Source organism: Pyrgilauda ruficollis, unplaced genomic scaffold (assembly GCF_017590135.1).
Source record: "Pyrgilauda ruficollis isolate IOZ18807 unplaced genomic scaffold, ASM1759013v1 scaffold3, whole genome shotgun sequence".
Classification (NCBI taxonomy): domain Eukaryota; kingdom Metazoa; phylum Chordata; class Aves; order Passeriformes; family Passeridae; genus Pyrgilauda; species Pyrgilauda ruficollis.
Window position 1 is genome coordinate 14,915,444 of NW_024524377.1, and position 24,118 is coordinate 14,939,561.

General features: G+C 36.5%; 2 protein-coding genes across 2 annotated transcripts in view; both read right to left on the reverse strand.

Annotated features, from left to right (window-relative positions):
* Window positions 1-5,293: 5,293 nt before the first annotated feature.
* GCG (glucagon) lies at window positions 5,294-22,814 on the reverse strand. The gene is made up of 8 exons (XM_041473065.1): window positions 22,763-22,814; window positions 19,098-19,170; window positions 11,854-11,954; window positions 11,309-11,470; window positions 10,387-10,440; window positions 8,685-8,822; window positions 6,382-6,525; window positions 5,294-5,353 (listed from the first exon to the last, which is right to left on the reverse strand). The coding sequence occupies exons 2-8, from the start codon at window positions 19,098-19,100 to the stop codon at window positions 5,329-5,331; spliced, it is 627 nt and encodes a 208-aa protein (XP_041328999.1). The 5' UTR covers window positions 19,101-19,170; window positions 22,763-22,814; the 3' UTR covers window positions 5,294-5,328.
* The window catches only part of LOC121356522 (prolyl endopeptidase FAP-like), a 36,161-nt gene continuing 34,857 nt past the window's right edge, over window positions 22,815-24,118 (reverse strand). Inside the window, exon 26 of the mRNA XM_041473066.1 lies at window positions 22,815-22,949. Within this exon, the coding sequence (XP_041329000.1) occupies window positions 22,848-22,949 (102 nt within the window). The 3' untranslated portion in view covers window positions 22,815-22,847. The remainder of the gene's footprint in view (window positions 22,950-24,118) is intronic.

The window sequence follows — 24,118 nt, forward strand, 5'->3', positions numbered from 1 at the left end:
GAGCGGCGCCTGGGCGGGGGCTGGGGGCGGCTGCCGGGGAGCGGCAGGCGCTGGGCGTTGTGCAAGATCCCGGCTTTCTGCTGGCTTGGCGGCGGGAGCGGCGCTTTCTCCGTCGGTTCGCAGTCCGGCAGCGCGGTGACAGCTGTGCGCGGCAGAGCAGAGAGCTGGGACAGCGCGGGGATTTCTGTCGGAAATCAGATAACGGCCCAGAAGTGAAATGCCTTCAAACGCTGACGGAAAACTCCCAATGTTTTGATAACAGCGGCATTTTTTGTTGAGTTTCTGCTCTTTGAACTTCCCTTTCTGACAGTCAAGTCATGAAAAAAAACTGATAAAATTGCAGGAAGGGCTTATATTTATAGTTTTTGGCACTGGAGATAGATGTGTAAGTCTGCTAAGTGGGTCTTTAAATTAAGACCAGAAAATGGAAGTATAGGACAAAAGTTTAAAATTTAGTGAAGATACCCTTGTTTATGGCATAGAACAATTCCCTTTCCAATGAGAGTTTTGAGTATGTGCTGAGAAAGTAGGACAAACTGTTGGAAAAGACAGAATAACCTGTAAATCAAAACTGTAAAGCTTTTGATTGTTTAAAAAGCGGAGTCTTGCCAGTTATTAAAAAAACTGAGTTTCTAAATTATTTTAAGAGCTCTAGCCTCCAAAAAAATAATTGCAAGTCATGCTTTTTGTTTTATCCATGTTAGATTTTCCTCCTCTAATTGCAGAACACTAGGAGCTACCAGAGACAGATGCAGGTATTTTACGAGTTGAGAAATGTAACAGAAAAAGTATATGATCTGCTGAAGCAAGATTTCAAGTCAAGGGAAATAGCAAATGTTCTTAGTCTTGCCTTCAAAGAACTTGTTAAAGCTTTCAGAAAAGTTATGCTGCTTGCTCCTTCATTCTGCTTCTGCAGATGGAGCACAGCATTTAATATTTTACTGCTGTTTCTTAAGCAAACCGTGTCTGGAAGTGGGATAATAGCTTTTTGTGATAAAAAAGTCTCCTTTAGTAGAATCAAAGTGTTTACAAACATTAAGGATGTGTCTCTGTGGGAGCTAACAGACTTCATCTAGGTACAAACATGTTCTTGCTCGTTGTTGTGTACCATTCTCCTTGAAGGTAGCAGTTGGTACTAGTTACAAAATTATGCTGTGCTGGCTGTATTGGGTTACCTTAGGAAGGTGATTAATGTGCCCTGACAGTGGTTCCAGGTAGCACAGTGTACATTTACCATGCAGCATCCTACCTGCTGCAATTTCACAGCTTGCTAATCACTAATCTCTCAGTAGATAAGGCCACTTCTATAAAGTAAAATCACAGTGAAATGACAGTGTTTTACATTACCTTTCAAAGTAGTATCTCACGGTATGCTGCAAGATGCATGACCAATGTTTCAGAATGTCTTACAGCTCCACTTAAATATCAGTCTGCTATACAGTGCATCTGTTTGTCTTGTCAACAATCAAAAAGGAAAAGAGAACACCACCACCCCTCACCCCAGGGTGAATTTTCCTATTCCTAGTGAGTAGGAATCACAACATAGATATAATTCAGCTAATCTGTGCTTTTTTTCCCCCTTAAACATTAAAGTAGTGATCATCACAATGTCTCAAAATACAGCACAGTCAAATTATGTCAGTCTTGTGAAAAAATATACCTGAATGTTTTGTAGCTTTTCATAGCCAAGTCACAGTTTAGTAATATTTTAGTAATATTAGCTACCATGTTTTAAAGTTTCTCTGTGGTGAATTCTAAGGAGAAAAAGGGAGCAGTACTGTCAATGCACATGGCTGGCTACTGCTGGTTTCTGTGGGAACACCATTTTGAGTGCCTTTGGAAATCTGGGTTCCTATGTCTAGATCAAATTTTTAGTAACCTACAGTGCCTCTGACTCTGGTCATGCCAGAGGGACTTACAGGACCCAAATCTGTAGGCAGAACCACCTGAGTGATTCAGTAATAGTCAGTAAAGCAGAATATGTTTTCCATTTAAATGTAATAGTTCCTAACAGTGATTCTCTACAACTTGAAAAAAATCTCAAGTTCCTCCTGACTGATCAAAATACCCATGATCCCAAAAAAACATTGTTATGGTCATGCTTCTGATTCTCAGTCAGATTGTCTTTTGTGATAGCCTGAGACTTAAAAAAGTTCTTCCAGCTAAGTATTTCAAGTGACTTTATACTGTGGTGTTCTTTTGTAATCAGATATGTATTAGCACCGTGCCAAGAAATTAAAGTGACTATCCAGCAGCGGCTGCTACGTGATGAAATTTGAGAAGCTGTAGCTTCTTATTGTATGTTCAACACAGCAGTATTCATAAAGAAGTTGCATGATTGAAAAGAGCTCTTACTAGAAAAGAATGAAAATACAGCTTTCAGCCTGAGGCTGACCTTCCCAAACAGTTGGGGGACCTGCCAGATGCAATGTCTTCCTCAGACTTCTAGCCTCAGTAAAACTCAAGACTTTGTTAGACATCTGTTTATATATTTGAGCCTTTCCTCCAGAAATATTTGGAAAAGTCAAACTGCAAAAATGGAAAACTTAAGCTCTCTGCAGATTAAAAAAATGCGACTAAAATGAGTGCACTTTACAGGTGCAATGATGTATCCCAGATTTCTCAATGTGTTGCTGTGGGAGACAAAATATGGGCTGGATAAAGTTTTGTTTGGATTCAGTGGCTCCAGTGAATAGTGGAGTTTCATTTTTTCTTTGCATTTGAAGTTGAAATGGCATGACAGTTTTGTAGCACATCTTTGCATTGGTTCTGTTTGAGAGGATTGTGAAGAGAGTGTTAATTGTAAGTCAAGAAAGAAAAATCCCTGGTTTATGTGATTATGTCACTGGGACATCAATTTCAATGTGGTTAATAGCAGCTGTCACTTAGCTCTTTCAAGTTTGTATGTTTTTCTGTAGAAAATTGTTTTCCTGGGAACTACAGATTCTTACATGTCCTCTGAGCACAGGTAGAGTATCTCAGGTTTGGTGGGTGGTTTTTTGTTTGTTTTTTTTTTTTTTAAATTAATTCCAAGTAGTTATATGCAATATACTTATTTTTCCAGATACTTAGTAAATACTATGGAAGAGAAAAGATGCTGCACACTCAGCACATAAAATACAGTGGGGACACTTTTAAATATAAGGCCACCTGGAAATTCAAGGCAGCACATGTGCAATGCACAGAGGACTCCAGTTATTGTAGTAAAGACAAAGTGATTGTGACTTATTTTTCCCTATATTTATACTCTTCACTGAATTTCATGTAGCATGTGTGAGAAATATCCAGGACATACCTTATTACTGATGCCATATGGACTTGCTCTGTGATTTGAGGAAATGTAAATCCTAGTCCTGTTGAGGTGAAACATGTGTTTGATATTTCTGATTATAAGCTCAGCTTCGTCTCACTTGTGAAGAAAAGGTTACTTTTGATTCATGCTCTAGATTGGGACTTAGAAAATTAGAGGTTAAATGTTTTTGTTGTGTTCCAGACAAGCTGCATAAACTTGAGAAAATAATTTATATCCCTCTGTTCCTAAAGCATATAATTTGTAAAAGTGTGGAAAGCCCAGTATTTTCGTAGCTGACAAAGCCATCACTACAGGGGGCTCAAAATCCCTGGTGACAGACACTGTGGAAAAATGGATTTGTAACTGAGGAATCCTGTCCTTCAGAACACCAGAACATCCTGGACAAAGTAAAATATAAAAAATTCAAAGGCAATAGTTCAGTCTGTGGGAACAGAAGAGTTACCCCTTACCATTTTATCCTGGTCCATATGTATCCAACTATGTATAACTGAATCTTTTCCAGTTCCACTTGGACCCAAACCACTGTGTACAAATGGGATTAAATAAACAAATAATATGTATACATAGTCTCCAGCTTTTTTTCCTTTTTCTTTTCTTATCTCCAGTGGTATTTTGGATGTTATGATTTTATATTTTTTTAGTGGAAGATTTTTTTGAGTTTAAATTGTTTAAAGTTGGGATGTTAGAAGAGCTTTCTGTTGTTGCCAAGAGGCTGATCAAGATGCCAAATTGGGTATGATCTGTTCTGATCTGAAATTACAGAATATTCATTCCTATAACACTTTGGAAGAATGATCTAATATTTTCTCAGAAATTTTAGATTCTAAGTGGAAGTTTCAGATGCTTTTAAGAACTTATTCCCATAAAAATTTTATTCCTAGCAAAATTATAGGTACTAATTCTGATTCAACAATGGTCCTATTCCATGTCAACTTCTACTAGATACTTGTTAAGACCATTGGATTTCTCTTAAGCCACTTAGCCTTTAGGACATTTTAATATAGATCCCTGGATATTGCTAAAATAGCAAGAGGAAGAAAAGGGGCTTTGGGTAGTCACTGGAAGTAGGAGGAGCAGCCCTTAAAAGTGATTCAAGGAAGGAAGGAAGGAAGGAAGGAAGGAAGGAAGGAAACACGGATTAGAGGGTTTTGGCTTGACTTGGCAATCTTACAAAATGTGAAGGATTTCCGGGGCAGTTTCCACATTTATGGAGTATATTGCACTTAACATTTTTCAAAGCTGTCCTCCTGTTCTGAGCCATAATTTATGCTAATGAAAAATAATTGTCTCTTCAGTCATGTTTCCCCCTCTAGCTTCATCTTGCATGATTTATTTTTCACCTAAAGATAGTTCAGAGTTCACACAGCTCTTTTCTGGGAATCATTGCAGACAAAATGTGACAAAACAATGCTGAGTGTGTCATTCCAAACAAGCCCCTTCTAAGATCCCAGAGACACTAAAATATTAGAATAAAATGAAATGGAGTGCAAAAAGGAACATGGCATATACACAGTGAGAAGTCAACAGAAAAGAAGCTTGAAAAAAAATTTATTTAAGGCTATAATTTAATACCCTTAAAGCTTAGCCTTTTTATAACAAAGGTTTTAAGAGGGATATTCACTTCTCAGGCATTTGTAACTGCCAGCCCCTTATGAATAACACATATAATTGGTAATTGAATAATTTATGTGTAGAAGTAAATTTTTTAGAAAAATAATTTTATCCTTAAATATAAATGGAGTTACTTTAGTCCTAATAAATGCAAAACGTGAAGTTATAGAACTTTCACAGTCTTAAAGCTGTTAAGAAAACCATCCCTTAGACAACAGGTTTTCCATATATAAACCTTTGGCAACACTAAACTATAGTACAATTATTTCCTGGCATGCAAGGTGACATAGCTTTGTTACAACAAATGTAAATGACAGAATACAGATTTCAGAATCTCTTAATAACTGGCAGTTGATGAAATGAAGAAATGAAGATCTTCATTTATCCCATTTTATTCTTCATTTTTACTGGTATTCTTCCAAAAGGTCTCTGGGGAAAAAAAAAAAAAAAAAAAAAAAAAAAAAAAAAAAAAAAAAAAAAAAAAAGAAAAAAAGCAGCAGCAATTAGGAAATATTCTAAGTCTCCCAAGATTTATGAAATATGTGTGGAACATATTTTTTCTGTTTAAGACTGAGCAGATGTTAGTTTCACAGACCTTTCAATGCCTCTCTCTAATAACAGATTAAAAACAATTCCTAAAGGAAAAGCATTCTCGTAGTTTCTAATAGATTATTTTCCTAAATTGTTTGTTTCAACACTGAGCTACAAATATAAAGATAGTAACATTTTAATATAAACTGTATTTTAACTACACCTTCTAATTTTTTTGTTAATTTTGTTTCAGATTTCCAAAATTTACTAGTCTTTTTGGGTGCTTTAATAATGCAAATGGGATATCTAACATGTTAAAAAAATCTGGCCACTCACATGTGTCTTGAGTTGGCATTTAATTACTTTCTAAAATGCTTTGTTAATTTTAACAAATAATTCCCAAATATTAACCTGTTCACAGCGCTCATTTAGAAAATGCTGCTTTGCCTACCTACAGGCAAACTAAGGCAGGGTTCCCAAACAGTCACTGTCAGGAGCTCAGATTACAGCACTGTTCCCTAATGACAAGCCACAGATTGGGGCCGTGTTTTATATCACAGTCTTTAAAGAATAATCAATTCGGTGTAATTTTACCAGTAAATATTTCTGATTTTATAATGTCCGTGCAAAGCAAAGCTTTCTTTTTCACTAATTTAATATGACCTTACTTCTGGTAACCTTCAGTGGCAGAACTACTTTCAAGTTAAATAGGTAATTATTAGAGAGGTTGACCATTGATAAAAATTCAAATAATATTTGGAATGATTTCCATTTAGTGTCTTATCCTTCTTCATCTGTCTGTAACAAAGTTTGCAACACACTATAGATATATCAATAGCTAAGAGAAAAATTAGTGGTATTTTCCCCAGGTGTGACAAATGCATTTTAAATATCAGTATATTAAGAATAGTATAAAATTCAGGCACCTTTGGGTAACTTTTGTGTTAATTAGCCATTTTAGGAACTCTTTGGCAGCCATGTCATCAAGGACTTTGTTGATATCACTGGTGAAAGTGCCATCTGCATGTCTTCGACCCATTTCTTCAGCCACAAGAGCTTTCTCTGGGAAACTTCAAAGGCAAGAAATTATCAGCACTGTGCAGATCAAAACAAACAAACCATTTAAAAGGGCCTTACTACAGGGTTCCAGTACACTGCACATTCCCTGTCATTTTAAGGAGTTAAGGGTTGAGCCTAATGTTATGGCTCAGTACAGCACGATGCGTGTCAGAACATCTTTTGAGGCATTATTTTCAAAACACTCAGCCGTTCCTTCCAGTGAGCCTAAGCCCCTCTCCAGCAGTTCTGAGAAAGCCATACATGCAAAAATATATCTCAGTCTGCAGTGTCTCTGCCATGTATATTAGGCACCAGTATATTTACTAAGAATTGCTATTTAAGAAATACCACCACTAAAACACTGCAGTCAAATTTTCATGCTTTTTTCTGTTTTATTTGGGCATAAGGCCTATTTATTTACTTTAAGTTATATTTTCTAAGAATTCTTATTCTTAATAATTCTTAGTAAGAGCAGCATTTTTTTTTCTCTGGAAGGGTGGTTGAAATAGCTCACTTAAAGCACCTGTATAAAACCTATGTGCTTGTTTGATGTAAAATCGTAGAATGTTGCATTTTATACTTGGAATCAGATCCTGATCATTTTTCTGTTCTTTTTTTTTGAATTTCATTTCCATTATTTTTTCTGCTGGAAAACCAGTTTGTCAAAACTAGAGTTTGCTTTAGAAAACTTTCCTCTCTTGTTTCATCCTATGAAATACAGGAAGATTTTGATGGATTTCATTAAGGTGGGCTGATGCTGAAGCACCCTGGGTCCTGGATCCAGTGACAGGCAGACTGGTTCATTTCAAGGAAGGCTATATACAAGTTCAACCACAAATAGTACTAAATGCTGGAAAGCAGAAGTGTTGTCTACAATTAATTGCCCATCTAGGTTTCTAAGTTCAGTTGAGGTTGTATTTCTCTCAAATGAATACAGAAATACCCTATTTCTGCGCATGAAAATAACATGACAGAAAAACAAGTGGAAGTCTGAAAATAACTAGGAAGGGGAACCAGTTTTCCCTTCTCTGTATAGTTGACCTGATTTATTTAACTCTGGTTTTTGTCAGGAAATTGTCAATGTTTACAAAACTTACTTTTTCCTATTTAGTCTTCCTTAACTACAACACACAATCTTGTCTTACAGATTGTATTTTATTATTATTTATTATTATTATATTTATGTAAAGTGAGAGACTTACATAATACTTTACAGCTGGTAGAATATTTAATCAGAGGATGAACTGAAATCCCTGCCCCAAAGAGCTTACAGTCTAAAGGCACAAATAAGTACAGAACAGTTAAAAGGTGGGGAGTGGCAGCTGCATGGTGTAGCTCCTAACCATGCAGAGTTGGAAATAGATGAGCAGAAGATGCCTGCAGGAGACTGGAGGCAATGCAATTGTAAATGTAAGACCATCATGACAAAAGATGTAAAGTCATGAGGCAGTACATGAAATGGATAGGACAGAGAAATCTGCAATGAGTTTGTGGAGAACAAGGTAGAAATGAAAGAAATAATAGGTAGGCAAAACCATTAGTGGAGCTTTGTGTCCAGGAAACTGCAAACCATGGCAAAAGAATCAGAGGCATCTTAAAAAGGAAGATAAGTTATAGCAAATGATAGTTGTTATGGCAGCAGCAGCTTGGGGAGACTCTGAGAAGCACGGGAAGAGGAAAAGAAGTTATTAGTTACTGCTGGGAATGATCATCAGCACACAGAGTACACCTGATGACATTGGTAAAAATTCAATCTTGGAAATATTGCAGAGGAAAAGATGGACTGTAAAAGGAAAAAAAAAAAAAGAGAAAGCAATTTAAGATGACACTGGCTTGAATAATCTCAATGACAGTTAAGGAGACTGTAAGCAATGTTATGTGAAGGGAAAGGTGGTAGTTAGAGGAAGAAGGTCTGGTTTAGTTTTAGATGCATTGACCTTAAATAAAACTTGACCTTTTAGTATGTAACAGCTTACTGAAGAGGTTTTAATCTGTATTTGAACTTAATAAGGTAAAGTGGTGGTCAATCACCAACAGAGTATCTTCTAATACAAAAGAAAGACATGAAGTACAGCAAGAATGATCAAAAACACATCAAAGTTTCATCAGACATGATTTCTAAGCCCAAATACTAGGCAAAATTTAATAATAGGAATGGATGGATTCTTACTCTCTTCTTCCTCGTCCATTCACTAACCAAGCGATGAACTCTTTGGCAGCTTGACCTTCCAAATAAGAGGTGATGTCGCTGGTGTAGGTGCCTTCAGCATGTCTCTCAAATTCCGCGTGGCGCTTGGAGATTGCATTGCTGAAAGGAGAGTGTGTAAGACTGTGTAAGACTGTGTAAGAATTTAACTTTTTAACAATCTTTATTGATTCCAATTTCCCACTTGCCAGACTAATGTTTCTATAGGAGAGAGGGGTTCTTTTTGTGCCTCAAATTGATCTTGATGTATTTTTTATTGTTAGGTTTCAATGCTGAAGGTGTTGCCTGTACTATGCATTACAGTTTTGTGCAAAGATTCCTGAACTAGCTCTGAACAACTCACTTCAGGTGCGGAAAGCAATTACAGCTGTATTGGAATGATCTTACTAATTAAGTATGAGCTAGAAACTGTATTGTATTATACAGACATGCTTTTTGTTGCCCTTTGTTAAATGCTCCCCCTACCTTCACCTTCATTATTTCTGAGCCAAACTATTCAGAATTAATTCCTTTCAAATTTACATTTTGAGTTGTTTTATTAACACCTTTTAAGTCATCACTCTGACCAAGTCATAATCTTGGAAAACTTTCAAGCCTGATCAACTCCGTCTTATTAAAGGCATTCTCCTCTCCCTCCCTACACCTCATTGTGGTTCTTTCTCTGATATAACACAAAATTATGTTAAAGTGGCTCCTGGGAAGGCAAACTGCACTAAGAAGTAGACATGCTATGGAATATTTTCTGTGAATAAATTCCCTAGCATTTCTGTTTCAAAATTTGCTAATTTCTGCCCAAATCTAGCTTGTTCTATTATTTTTTCTTCTTGGGATGTCACCATTCCTCCTAATTTAGTACCATCTGCACTTTTCATCAGCATGCTAACTAGAGTTGTTTGGAACATTTTTAATGTAATGCTAATTTTTTTTGAGATATGCTGTTTCAATGAAGCGGAAACATTATTACAAATTTGTTATTAATATTGACAGTGTGAATGTTAAGGGTCTTTCTGATCTGGGCTATCCTTTTTGGATTTTCTGACAAGAGAAAGAATTAATATAGGTATTTTAATCTGTTTTGCAAAAATACTTACTCAATTTCTCCTTTATTTATTTAAAATTTCCAATCTCTCTAACCCTTTCCCAAAAACACAGTCAAGAAACAGAATTCTGGCCTTCAGCAGTCTTCTCCTTTCTGTAATAAGTGGTTTATGAAACATGGGACTGAGGGCTGAGGGCTGAACATTGCATCATGTTCAATCAGCTCTCTGCAAATTTTCCTGGCCACCTTCCTTTCACTAATCTCACTGGTTTTTTATTCTTCAACATAATGTGGTTGATTTTGTTTATTTTTTTTCAGCCTTTCTCTATACCAAGTTTTTCTTTTTATGTTATTCTCTACTCCTTGATTACTTGAAATGTGCTTTCCTAAAACGTATTCTCATCCTGTTGCATTCCTTGCATCTATAGCTATAGAACACAGGTGCAGGAATAAATAACATAGAGACATATCCTATTTCCTTGTAAAAAGCAAGAGTGAAATAATGTATTTGATTGATATTTCTTTGATTGTGGTAACATTTCAAGGAACACTAGTTGCTCTCTTTCTTGTTTAACTGAAAATGAACTCAAACTGGTTTCGAATAACAAGTTGTGACAAACAGAATACCTTGAGAGCTGGTCAGGGACTTTGTTGTTTTCTTTGTCCTCCTGTGCTTGTTGGCTGTAGTGAAATTGCACAATCATTAGGTCATTATTACCAGTACACTCCAGAGCCTGCATAAGCTTTATTGGTTATTATTTGAATATTGTAGTAAACCCCCATGACTCACAGATGAATATTATATTCATTATATTTCAGACATATGAACTTAAATTAGTGCAATGTATAGACATTGTTACTTTATACTTTAAAGACTTCCACAGAGGTTTAAAAGCATTAATATAATAGATTCTTCTGGATATTTCTGGATTCTTTTTGGACAAATTTTCTCTAGAACACAAGACTAACACACTTGTACATTATTCTTGCTCTCACCTTGCTAGCTTGAGTTGAATCAAAGTATATTTGAAAAAAAACATGCCAACTTATAGTGGTGATACTGGTAAATTATCCAGTGGTCAACAAAACTTACACTTCAGCTGCCTTTTCAGAAATGAAACATCAGGATTAGAGTATCCATAGATAGGAAAGTTTTATTGAGGCCTAATGGCCCAGAATTGTACATTATATATCTTATTTGTATTGAACTTAATTGATTCACTGAGAATATCTGTCTCAAAGAGGCCAAGACAGTGTTTTTAGGTGGCATATCAGATACTGCACTTTGATTTAGCCAAATCCTTTTGATTGATTTTGCAAGTTTCTCATTTCTAATAATATATTAATATTAGTTAATGGCTGGACTTGATCTTAGAGGTCCTTTCCAAACTAAATGATTCTATGACTGTATACATAAATTTTCCTCAAGTACTTATTTCAGGTTTATCCATGGTCTGGGATGGGGAGCTGATACCAAGAAACTGAATTGGCTAGATTCTTGGCTGTTTCTGTTTGTGGAGATCTGTATCAATGAGACCAAAATGCTTACCCATTTCTTTTAGTGCTCATCAACCATTGCACAAAGTCCTGAGCTCGTCTGGTGTCCAGGTACTTGGTGTAATCACTGGTGAATGTGCCTTGTGAGTGACGTTTCACTTCATTCAGCTGCCTAGATTCCTCTATTGGCTCAGAATGGGAAGCTTTGAATGATCTGTGAAAAGTTTAGACCTTGTTAATCTGCAATGGTTGCAGTACAGTCTACAGGTGCATTGATTTTCTTTTAACAATACTTTTTTTTACTCCCACAAAGTGAAAGCAAGTGGCATATTGCTTAATAGCTGTCTGGTAAAAGGAATCTGTATAGCAGACTGGACACTGCCCAACTACACAGTCTTCTTGGATAAATAAGGTAGCCATTGTTTTAATGCCCCAAATTCCTGTGCTAAGCTTTGCAATATTAAAAACCCTGTCAATTTCAATGGTAGATCAAATACTGCTTAAAGGGGTCTTTAAATTATAGTATGTTTGGCTTCAAAATGTAAGAAATCAAAGTTCAGGCCAAGTATTTGTGAAAGTTTGATCTAAAGAATTTACCTTGATTTCTCCTCTGTATCCTGAAGAGGATTTTGCCAGCTGCCTTGAACTATCATTAAAAGGAGACCAGCAACAAAGTAAATGCTTTTCATTTTCATTGCCTGTCAAAACAGAAATAAAGCAACAAAGAAAAATGTTATCATGTTTACATATGTCTGAATCAATTACATCGAAAAGAGACATTCTTAGTGTTGATCTAAACATGAAGATAAATATAAAGAGCCTTCTAGGATGGGTTTCATGTCCACTGGATGACATTTTAGGGCCTTGGGTAGCATTGAACAGATGTAGCCTCTGTTCCAGTCTTTCAGATCTAGTCTGTATTCTAGAATGCAAGGAGATCTGAGAGCAACTGCATCCTCACTGTCTTTTGCAGTGTGAGGATAAGGTCTGTTCTCTCCTTTTCTTTGGGTTCTGCTGATGGCAAGCACTAGATCTGCAATACAGTTCTATTGCAAAACTGGGGGTAGTGTAGCTGTCATTCACTAGAGAAAGAAACAAAGCAAATCTTTGTCAAGAATACTGTCACATTAGCAGCTCCCCAACCGTCTTTCTCACAGAAGTTGCAATGAGTTCACATCAGCAACATATCACTGGAAATAATTTCATCATGTACTTGGGCTAATACTTGTGTATTTGAAAAAGCCCTTCTGCCATCCGTGGCATTTTCCTATGGAGGTTTATGATACAGTCTGAAAAGCAAAGGGAGATAGAACACATGAGTGCCTTGAAGCAAAGTGGTAGCAAGGTAAGTCCCAGTCAGAAAACACCCTCCCCACTAAATATAATTTGTACCCTATTCCTGTGGCTCCACTGCAGGAATTACTGAAGCTGATTTACTAACTGCTTACTGATTTATAAAATAAGGCAGTCTGAGTGAAAAATATATATATCTTCTCTATTTAAATGCCTTGTCACAAGAGGCTGAATTTAAATATACTATGGGCTGGAGGAAATCTTAGAAAATGATGAGGGAATGATGTGTAGCGAAGGTGCAGATTACTCCATTTTGAAATTGAGACTTTGCTCTGCACCGAGCAATGCAAATGAGGGGGCTATATGAACACCTCTGAAAAGGTGATCTCCTGCATCAAAAAGCTTACTGCTGTAGGACTTCTGCTCTGCCTCCGTAGGTTGCCCCTTCATAGCAGATTTTTTTTGAAACCTGTTTCTTCCATCTGTTTTAAAATAACTTATAGTCGGACATGCAAAGCTTGACTATTGGCAGGCATTTTACCAATGGTTAGGAAGAATCTGTTGGACTGGTACTTTGTGAGGCCTGATTTTTAAGAGAATCTTACTGAATAATATGAATATTTTACTAGAATACCTCAGTATCAGTATCAAAATACTTGAGGCAATCAAAATCTCAACAAAATATTGATCAAGCTCAGGAAAATAAATGTGTAGCTATAATACTTTCTGATGGATTTTACTATTAAGCAATGGAGTCTTCCTCTTTCCACCAGAAGCTACTGACAGTGTTACTCATTTCTTCATCAGTGTCTGGAGACTTGTTTCTGCCTTGTGCAATGTCCTGGTATATAAGAGTTGACCCCTTCATCTGAACATAGCCTGCTACAGTACCAACATATTCCACAGTGGTCATGTAGTCAGTCCTATTAAAACGCTAACTGTAGTACTGAACTCTGCTTTCACGGTTTCATTTGGTGCTGTAATTTGGTGGTGCAACACTGACATCCAATGTTTATCTCAAGGAATGCATAATTTCACATTTCATAGGCTTCTGGCAGTGGAACAAAAGCTCTGCCTGTTCTTTGGGAAATGACTCTGTTGTGGCCATTTCAGAATGCTTTGATTGACCCCTCTGGTAGCTGATACAGCTGTAAATGAGTTAACCTGCACTTGGACACCAGATAAAGTCTGGCTATTACAGAATACATAAGTAAATTTTCCCTGCTTAATAGTCCTAGCTTACAGCTGTCTGTAGCTTTATTAAACTGCAATCCAGATTAGCCATAAACCCAAGTCACTGAGGTGGAATGAAATATCCAACACCAAAAGCTTTTGTTTTATATAAAAGTTATTAAAAATAATTCAAAATCACTGTAGTCAGTAAAGAGATAATTTCAGTTCATCATGGCTCTAACTCTAATGTCTCAGGCCTATAGAACTTTCAGATGTGAACAGTCCCACTGGCTACTTCATTCCTTAATTATTAAGATATTGCATTAAAATCAGATGCATTTTCAGCTGCTTTCTAAATTTTTCAGAATCAAAACTGTGAGATTATTAAAAAAGAAATATCTATAAATGCATTTTTTGAAATTTATAAAATTTTTGAGAATCCTTATTAATAAAATTAGCTTTTCCAAAAACTATTAACCTTCTGTCAAATATGTTCTTTAAAAAAATAGCATCAGTTTTGTTTTTTCAACATTTAGTATTTGCTATTGGTAAGTTAAACCAGCAACAGAAGTTCTTGGTAAGTTAAACATCTTGATAAGTTAAACAAACAGGATACAGTTTTAAAAGAAGAAATTGTAATTTTATTCTTGATAATATAGACATGTGTTGTAGAGAAAAAGAAATGATCAGAAAAATAGTATTTTCTTAGTTTATGCTGGCTAATCAATTAATTTCTCAATCAGAAAAAAGGTTTTATTTGCTGTAAGTTATTTAGGTCACCAGTAGATACTGCTAAAACCCATGGAAACCTATTGTCAAGGCACAGGGAAACTAATCTCACACAGAAAATTTTTATTCCTATGCATATTAGGCTAATGAAAATATTTTCAAATCTTTCTGAGTGAAAATGAAAAAAATTAAGGCATCTCAGTTTGAACCACCAGAAATATGTAACAAATATACCTCTCAAATCTTGAGGAGATATTTATTTGAATATTATTTCCTTGACCAACCTGATTTTTCTAGTTTTCTAATATATTCTACTACAGATGTAGTAGATTTTTTTATCTATGTACAATTTTAACTGGCTTAATTTCATTGAGTTTTCAAAAAAATCTTTCAAAAGCCACATTTGTATCTATTTCCTGTTAAAAATTAGAAATTATGAAGTTACATTAAAAAAGCAGTAAAAAAAGGAAATATTTTCATATGAACATGCATGAATGAACAAAATAGATATCTATTGAAATGAAACTGTCTGCAAATAACAATAATTTCTTTAAATAAATAAATTACTTTTTCAGGCAGGTGCATTTTACATCTGATTTACCCACCATGCTATAATGCCTTGTACAAAGTTCTGTAAAATCCAACAGTTCTAGTCTAAGGAATTCCAGAGTAGGATAGAAGATTATATTAAATTTTATGCAATAATCCCAATAACTATTGAAAGGCTTTAATTTTACTTCTGTGCTATAAAATTTCCTTTTCTGATCTTACAGTGATAAGAAAATAATAGTTGCTTGAGACAAACTAATCTAAAAGGGGGGCAGTGGAGTGACAGAGTGACAATCTGTCTTGGACAGTTTTAAATCAGTGTCTACATAAACCCACTGGATTTGTTTCCATGCTTCTAGCTTAATCCTCATTGATTCATATTTAGGCAGTATCTATAAGGAGTGAATAATTTTAAACTCACATTAATTAAATATTTCTACAGAAGATACTAAAGAAGATAAAAATATAAAAATCAATAATTGTGTGTCTCATTTAAATTCTTACTACAATGCTTGTCTTTCATGTTCTCATTGTTAATCTTCCTTCTTTCAATTAATTCTGCAACACAAACTGTTGATTTCCATTTTTCAGCTCATTCTCTGTTGAAATAATCAATACATCAAAATATTTAAATTATGATGTCATTAACTCCAAGTATCAATGAGTATAACCTCAGAAGAAAACACCAATCTGCTGAAAGAGCTTCACCTCTATTGCAAACTTTGGGCAACAAAATGCAGATATGCACTCGGCTCTCTCAAATAAATATCTGGTAGTTCATATAAATCTTACCTTATTATACTTAGAAGTGATAGGTGGCACTTGCAGAAAGAGCTACTCTCTCTTCTGCAACTATGGCAAGCCTTGAGGATCCTGAGCTCTGCCTAGCTGCCTCTTTTGCACAGACTTATATATATACTGTTCAGCTCTAGTAAGCATTACAGGAGTGCATCATTGCTGACAGTTTCCTTATTCAACTTTAAAAAAAAGTCATCATATTTGCTATTCATTTCATTTGATAATTTTACAAGCAATTTCACACATTCATTCTGCTTACTTTATGACATCAATGCTAACATGGATTTGCAGAAGGAGTGAGGTAGCAATGTCCAAAGTAGTAAATATCAAACAGAAGGGCATTAACATGACAAACAGCGGGCAAAAGGTGCCTGGGATCAAGGCAGCAATTTCTCCAATTTCTGATTTGCCACATTTAATATTTAGAGTTCTGATTCTAATGACATCAATAGCATTGTTTTCACTTATCAATTTTAAATCAGAGTTTATAAATTTAATCGATTTTTTAAAATAAGCACAACTTTCCCAAAACCCTTGAATGATTCTGCAGGTAATCTTGTGCCAATATAATGAATATGAAGAGATGTGAAATATTGCAGTGATGGCTACCCACTACGCTATGCCTAGCACAGATGAAATTTTAAAAAATGTTTTGATTAGCCTTAGATATAAAATTCTAAATTGGTAAATGCTACTGTAAGAAAATTCATACACACTTGGAACTACATGTCAAACATTCACTATAAATTGAGTTTCACACCGTGAAACTATAGATTTCTATAGATTATATGCAAGATAATCTAATGCACTATAGATTTACGCAAGATAAACCATTTGCTCACATTTCCATTCCCCACAAGGAAAAAAATTAAACAAAATAGATTTGAGATGTGTACTAGTGCCTGTCGGTTGCAATTATTGTTGTTCAATGGAGACAATTTCATAGCTCTGGTGGGAGAGCATTGCCAGAGAAAGCCATGGTCATCCATACAGTGACAACACAGAGATTGAGACAGGTAGGGGAGACAGTCAGGTGGGAGGAAGGTTCTGGAATCACAATAGACATCTCACTGAATGTTACTGACAGCCTGTACTCCAGTCTGGAGTTCCTCACCGTCTGGTTTGTGGCACAAGGCACATACATATTATAACAAACCATATTTCCCTTAACACTGCTCCTTGAAGCCTGCAAAGAATGTGCTTCAGTGAGGCAATTGTCTGCTGACTGACCACAGCCAGATCGGTATTGCCCATAAGATACAACCGAGGTAGTGTAAAAACTTAATAACCATGTTAGAGTGGCAAACAAAATTTACTGGATCCTTCCTAGAGCTCTATCCTAAACACCTGGCTACGGTGCCATGGCAGGGGTTCAGGGAAAGGTTAAGTCTCACTACACAGTCCACATCATCAAGTTTAATTTTTGTTAAGTGCAATTTTTCTATGCTATTGAATCAATCTATGAGATTAATGGTTTATTTTTTCCATTCCTAGTCCTCGGGGCGGGTTACCCGGCGGCTCCCGCAGAGGCCAGCAGCGTGTCCTGCAGTACCGGGGCAGCGCAGCAGATGGGGATCAGAGGGCCCTTTCCACCGCTCCTGCACCTGGACCGACACGCACACGCTTTACAGGGATTGCTATATTCATCCCTCTACATGCTGAGTTAAAGATACTTTGGAGAGAGGCAGTCTCTACGGAATGTGAGACAATATCCTCTCCTCCAGGAAACAGACAGCTTTTCTCTTTTTCTTTATCTCAGCTTATTTTCTTGTGTCATATAAAGTTCCTTGTTTACAGTAGGATGATTCCAGAAAAAAAAAATGAGACAGAGCACCTCAGTGCACCTGGTTGGGCAGGTTGTCACAGAGCTGTATCATCTAGCAGGTCATCTAGCATCTAGAAGGTGACCAGTTATTAGTTTTCCAAGTTGTACACAGAAAATAAAATGTACAGAAAAGAAGTGAACTGCCATCAAGAGCCATGCAACCCTCAGTTGCCATAACTGAGTCTATAGTTATATTTCAGGAGCACAGCAAAGAAAAGCCTCCAAAGAAAAGTGGAAAATTGTATCAAGTGTATGAGACATGCACATACACTCAGGTTTGTTCCTCCCACTTTCTAAAATACACAAGTTAGATGGTACCTCCTGGCAAAATCAAGGGCAAGCTCACTGTCCTCTATGTCATTGTTCTCAAATGAGACAATACTTTGAGTCAGACTAAGAGACAGAAGCTGAAAGTGGCCTGCCTTCGGGAAATTTTCATGTTTCTCATGATTCAACTGGAGTGATTGTGTTCACTGTATCTGAAATTTATCAAATTTTCCTGCACCACCATCTGATTAAAATTGTCAAGATTTGAACATTTAAATTAATTAGGAATCTGCTGGCTTTTGACAGTAAAAAGTAAAAAAACCCTCATCAAATTCTTTCAAAAAAGTGACCTCCCCAAATTCTTCTGTGTATTTCTTCATTACATATTTATTGCTATCGTATTATTATCCATTACATGTCTAAAGGGAGGAGTATGTATCTTGGGGTATGACTGCAGGCCCACACCCTTTACTTTCTTATATTATACAGAAAGCATTCTCTCCTAACCTTTTCAGCTGTGAGTTCAGAGAGCTGGGCTCTGCAGCCCCTTTCGTTTTGCTATTTTTGTTACACAATAATCACAAAGGGCATTCCCCTCCTGAGAATGGGAGCCAATATAGGAGGAACATATGTGTAAACACATGCACACATAAAAAACCCACCACATTACATCCATAAACCTGTGCTTGTACATAACACACACAGTGTGTGTCTGTGTGTGTATACAGCTCCACAGGCACCCTTTGGGGAGCATGAATGCCTTTCTGAAATGGAGGGCGAGTCTGGGGTCTCTAGGCCTTTCCACAGCACGCAGCTCTGTGCTCTCTGCCGGGGGGGATGAGAGGTTTGTACCTCCGGAGGCACAGCCATTGTAACTGAGCTGCAGCCCACACTGTCTGCTCACATAAGTTGGAGTCGCTCCACTGCAAGTCAATGGAGCTGCATCAATTTGCGCAAGCAGAAGAGCTGGCCCAATATGTACTAGTTGTTTTACATTCTGAGAAGACAATGTTCATAATTGAAAGTAATACCAAATGCTCTTTGCAAATACTATGAATTATTCAGATTAAATATAGAGCCTTCAAATGACTCTATAAAATGTTCTAAACAGCTGTGCCTTGTAATTGGAACTGACTGGCAAACTGGGAAGTATTGAATGCAGTCTGAATTGGACTTGATATCTGAGTAAAATGAGTATAACACTAACCATATTCTAGAACCTGACTGGTTTTCTGCTAAATTTCTCTTCAGGACTTTTCTTCTTTACAGCTGCAGTAATCCTGTGTGAAACAAATCATGTTAGGTCTGTGTTTGAAGTATAAGGATTGCAGGTTCACAGCTCATACAGCATGAATAAGGTAGATGACGAGAACAGGTTTGGAGTGGAATCAGTGACTTTCTACTATTTATGTACACTTCAGCTCCTAGAATAAAGCAATTTTTCCTTTTCAGCTCTAGTTTTAATTTGTAAAAGCTAGAAAGAATTCATAGTGGAAGGAAACTGACTTGTAAATTGTATTTGTGGCTATTTATCAAGGGCCTCTCTACCTAATTTAGAAAAAAATACATCCTATCTTCAGAGGCTTGGATACTTTGTTTATATGACAGGTATTTGAAAACTCATGTTTCACTGTCTGAAGTGGTATGTTTGAGTATCTGAAGCGTGAGAGTGTTATCCAAAAGAGAATAGAACAGAAAGTGCTCAGCATTTTCTGAAAACCAGATCCTCTAAAACATTTGAAAGTGGGAAGCAAATGACTTTGAGGATGTTCATTCCTATCATAAGAGTTTAGCTTAATTCAAGTTGTGTCCTAGTGTTGGCTCTTACATACCATATTCCATTTTTGCAGTATAGTTATATATACTTTCTATTCACATACTTTGTTAGCTTCACCTTGATACCTCAGGACAAGCCCTTTCATCTTGAACTACTGAAGATGTGTTACAACAGAACCTATCCTGTAGCCTCTTAAGGCTCTTCTCTCTGATTGAAGCGGAATGGGGCAAATACCTGTCCAGTGAATGTTTGGGGTAATGCTTGTAACATGGATTGTGTTTGTAGACAAGGCAGAATGGAACACGTTCTCTTTCTAGAGAAGAAAAGGCTTGGGAGAATCTCATCACCGTACATAAGTATCTGAAGGGATGATATCTTCCAAAGAAGACTGAGCCAACCTCTCTTCAGTGGTGCCCAACAACAGAATGAGAAGCAACAGGCACAAACTGAAACATAGAATGTTCTGTCTGAGGAAAAGCAGGCATTTTTTTACTATGAGGGTGACCAAGCACTGGCAGTGGTGGCCCAGGGAGGTTGCAGAGCTTCCAGAAAGCTTTTAGATGTTCAAAAGCTGTCTGGACAAAGTCCTGGGCTGTAGGATGTAGGTAGTCCTGTGTGAACAGGGAATTGGGATAAGTAGGCCTCCAAAGTTCCCCACCAACCCCAACCATTCTGTGATCCTGTTAGAGTACAAGGATAGGTTTGCAGTGCTCTGCACCATTTCTAGTGACTGACTGTGATATTTCCTGTTATAAGCAAAGGCCAGCCAGCAATCTGACATTGATGTATTTTTAAGAGGGTTTTTTTGACACTCACAGCATCCTAGGACATTTTCTCCCAGGTCATCAAAACACATGGTTGCTCTATCACAAAGCTTTCAGGTTAGACATTATTTCAGCAATTCAGTGCAAATGTCACACTCTGCTGGAGACATATTCCCATTCTTTGGCAAGAACGCTGTGTAAGGCAGAGAAATTAACAACAAGAAAAACAATGAAGGAAAAATGTTGGCAGCAACTGCACTTATTTTAATTTTTTTTTATCCCCACAACTGCTGCCTACAAGCCAAAGTAGCTGGTGAACAGTTTGGAAGATGTGTACTATGGTTGCCTTAGGAAACAAACAGACCTCAGGGCAGATTAATAAGGAAATAGCTAATGCACCCCTTGAGAAAGAGGTACCTTCTGTTATTTTATTTGACTGATTTTCCTGAAATGTTCCTTATTTCAAATACTTCCAAAAGCTTCAGACAACAGACCTGTGAGCAGGGTGTGAACAACACATTGCACCATTTTATTACTTACAGTACTGACAAAGGGCCAATCTACCTGCCCAAATTTCCAGAACTCAGAGGACTTTCAATAGAATAAATAAATTAAAAGTGCAGAAATTGAAAGTGACCTCAATGTATTGGTATTTATGTGAGACTGAAACCATGCTTTTTTGGAAATTACTTAGGCTCTCATTTACATATTCAGGTATCTTAAACCTATAAGCATCTCAGACAAGAGCTTAATTTTTCTCTCTTTCACCACATTACAATTATTTCCATGGTGTTGTATCAATATAACAAATTGAGAGTTAAATCTCATTATTTCAACTGAATTGTATTCCTTATTTGTAAGATAACCACATTTCTGAGACTACTGTTGTGTGCACATAGGACCATATAATCAACATCTAATTAAGCCCACTTCATGTTATATTTGCTTAATTTTAAGTTTCTTACAGCTATAATTTTTTCCTTTAGCCATTATAGCAGTTGAATTTTAATTACATTACCAACAAAAAGCTCATTAACATCACGTAATTGGCAGCGTTTCCAAAAAAACCTGAACTAATTGAGTATTTTCTGAAGAGTTCCCATCAAAGTATAATTTAACCATTACAAACAGCTTGGCAACTACATTTGCATAAAGATGTATCTAAGGAATGTTCTCATGTGTGGAAAATCAGATTTGATATTGCCATTAACAAACGAAGGAAGCTGTTACATAGCAAATCACTTCCACATTTTAATTATTTTGGCCAAACCCCATGTTTTTGTCAAGAAAGTCAAATGAAACCACTTGCTTTTCCACAAAGAAGCAGCAACTGGTCTCTGACAGAGAGTTATGAAGCAGCTTGCTTTGTGGGAAGGCAACACAGTCTATTTTAGGTTATTTTGCACTCTCAACAGCTAATAGCAGAGATTGTGTCAGAAAGACCATGGTTCTTATGCAGTAGACTAATTCAGAATTTTTTAAACACATGACCAAGGAATTGTTTAATGTACAGTGGATCTCTTGCCAATTATCTTGTTAATATTCTTATATTATGACTGGACTGATTTAATTACTAATGAAAAGAATACAAGTATTCCAATCATTATTAGCTTCCACCATTTTTTAAAGACTCCCTAAAATAGTTGCACTAGAAATAAAGCAAAGAAAGCTTGTACAATCCTTTGACCCTTCCCCTCCAGTATGGCATGAATGACACTGAGATCAATTTGAATGTTGAGGTGATGATTAGAAATTAAAAACAGGTCAATATGGCTCACATACTTTGAATACAGGTGAAAAATCCAGTTATATATGACAGTTATCATGAGTGTCCTGCTTTCATGTTTAAACCTGAACACTGAGTTTTGCAGAATCAAGGTTTCAAATAAGAGTTGAATAAAATTTGAACATATTCAATACTCTCAATAAGTATCCAAACTTCAGTATTAGATACTGTTCCTATCTCTTCTTGGATTCTTTACAAAGGGTTGGAAATAAATTTTGAGAAACTGGTTCTTGTTAGGATGCTAATTAGGTAATTGCACTGCTTCCTTTGTCCTTCCCCATTTTACAGTTCTAGTTAACAAATGCAATCATATTTATCTGACAGTGTGCATTTTCAATGAACCACCCTTCTTGGACTGCAGATTGTAAGTTTAAGCAAGTCAGCACAAAATGTACAAGACCCTTTACATTCAGATTTTATTTTTTCTGTCAAACAGGTATCAAATGTGACAAAACATTTGTTACCATAAGATTTACTAATACACAATATCAAAAGTGGATGTAAACATCAAGTTTAAAATTTCAAAGTTCCTGTGATCAATTCACCTGAACACTATACAACTTGGGCACTGCTGTCTTTTCATTCTCCCAAAGATGTCTCAGATGCCTTAGCATGCTCTGAGTAGCCTGCTTATTCTGACAAAGAAAAGCATTGTTTGAGGAAGTGGGTCATATGTGTGTACAGATGTTTGCTGGAAAGGCCTGGAATTCCATGGTTCTGATCAGTATACCACTGAAAGAAAAAGCAAAAACAAAACATAAACCCCTTATGTCATGTTTTCAGTTCTGCAAGAGTTAAACAATACAAAAAATGTATTTTATTGCTACACACAAGAAAGTGGATGGCTCAAGAAAAACGAGGAACCTGATTTTTTTTTCATCATTTCCTAATATATTCTTATTCTTCTTGAAAAAAAAGTTTCTAAGCCTTCTGTTATTTAAGAGCAAGCATTACTGCCTCAGTACTTACAGGCCAGTTTATCAAGTCAGGCAAAAGAGCCTTAAAATGCCATCAGGGATGAAATCCCCTTGACCAACTGTGTGGCCTGGGCAATAGGGGTAAGAGTCTTGCTTCGGAATAAGTACTGAGCTCTAAGAAACAATATTTCAGCTAAATGTTTGAGTTCTATTCAAAACGTCCCAGCATTATAGCAGGGCCATGAACCTTGTGAGTGATGATCTGGAAATAAAACACACATAAGAATTATGCTAACTCAAAACTATCTGCCATTCCACTGTAGCTGAACCAGAATGACTACAACTGCATACAGTTTTCCAGATACTTAAGATATAACCCGCATTTGCTAAAGATTAGCGAAAGAGGCAGAAATGTGCAATACACAAAAGGGCCTATAAACACCTGTTATCCCTTTTTGGGGACTTTATGGCCCTGTGAAACCAGACTCGGGCAGAAGACCAGTATGTTCGATAGGAGGCAAACACTTTGCTTATTAGCCCTGAGAAAAAAAAGGTTTGGAAGCAGAGGTTAGCATATAAATCAGATCTACATTTCCCCTGTTTATTTCTCCTTTATATCCTGCAACCTCTTGTCTATGTGTTTCTCTCTCTGTCTATACCTGCTATCCCATGCAAGTTTTTCAGAGAACTTTTTTTTGCTGATTCTGGATATATATTTGGATATCTTACACCCTTTTCACTTGTTTCACTTCTTGCCTGTGGCAGGCAAGTCCAATTTAAGATAGACTTTACCAACTAGTGAAAATTTGGCCCCAGAACTCAGCTCTTTCACCTTCCTCTTTTACCCAGTATCAAAAACACTTATAAGGAGGCTGGATTCTTATTCTCCTCCCTGGCTCATTTTAAAAGCCTCCAAGTTATTCTTGACAAGAGGAAAATCCTGCTAGCATGTAAAGGGCAAGGAAAAAAAAAAGAGCACACAAA

Coding starts and splice junctions, on each gene's coding strand:
- GCG (XM_041473065.1), bottom strand. Junction 11,471..11,853: donor GATACAGAGGAGAAATCAAG/GTAAATTCTTTA, acceptor AACTTTTCACAG/ATCATTCAAAGCTTCCCATT. Junction 8,823..10,386: donor GTCCCTGACCAGCTCTCAAG/GTATTCTGTTTG, acceptor CTCTCCTTTCAG/CAATGCAATCTCCAAGCGCC.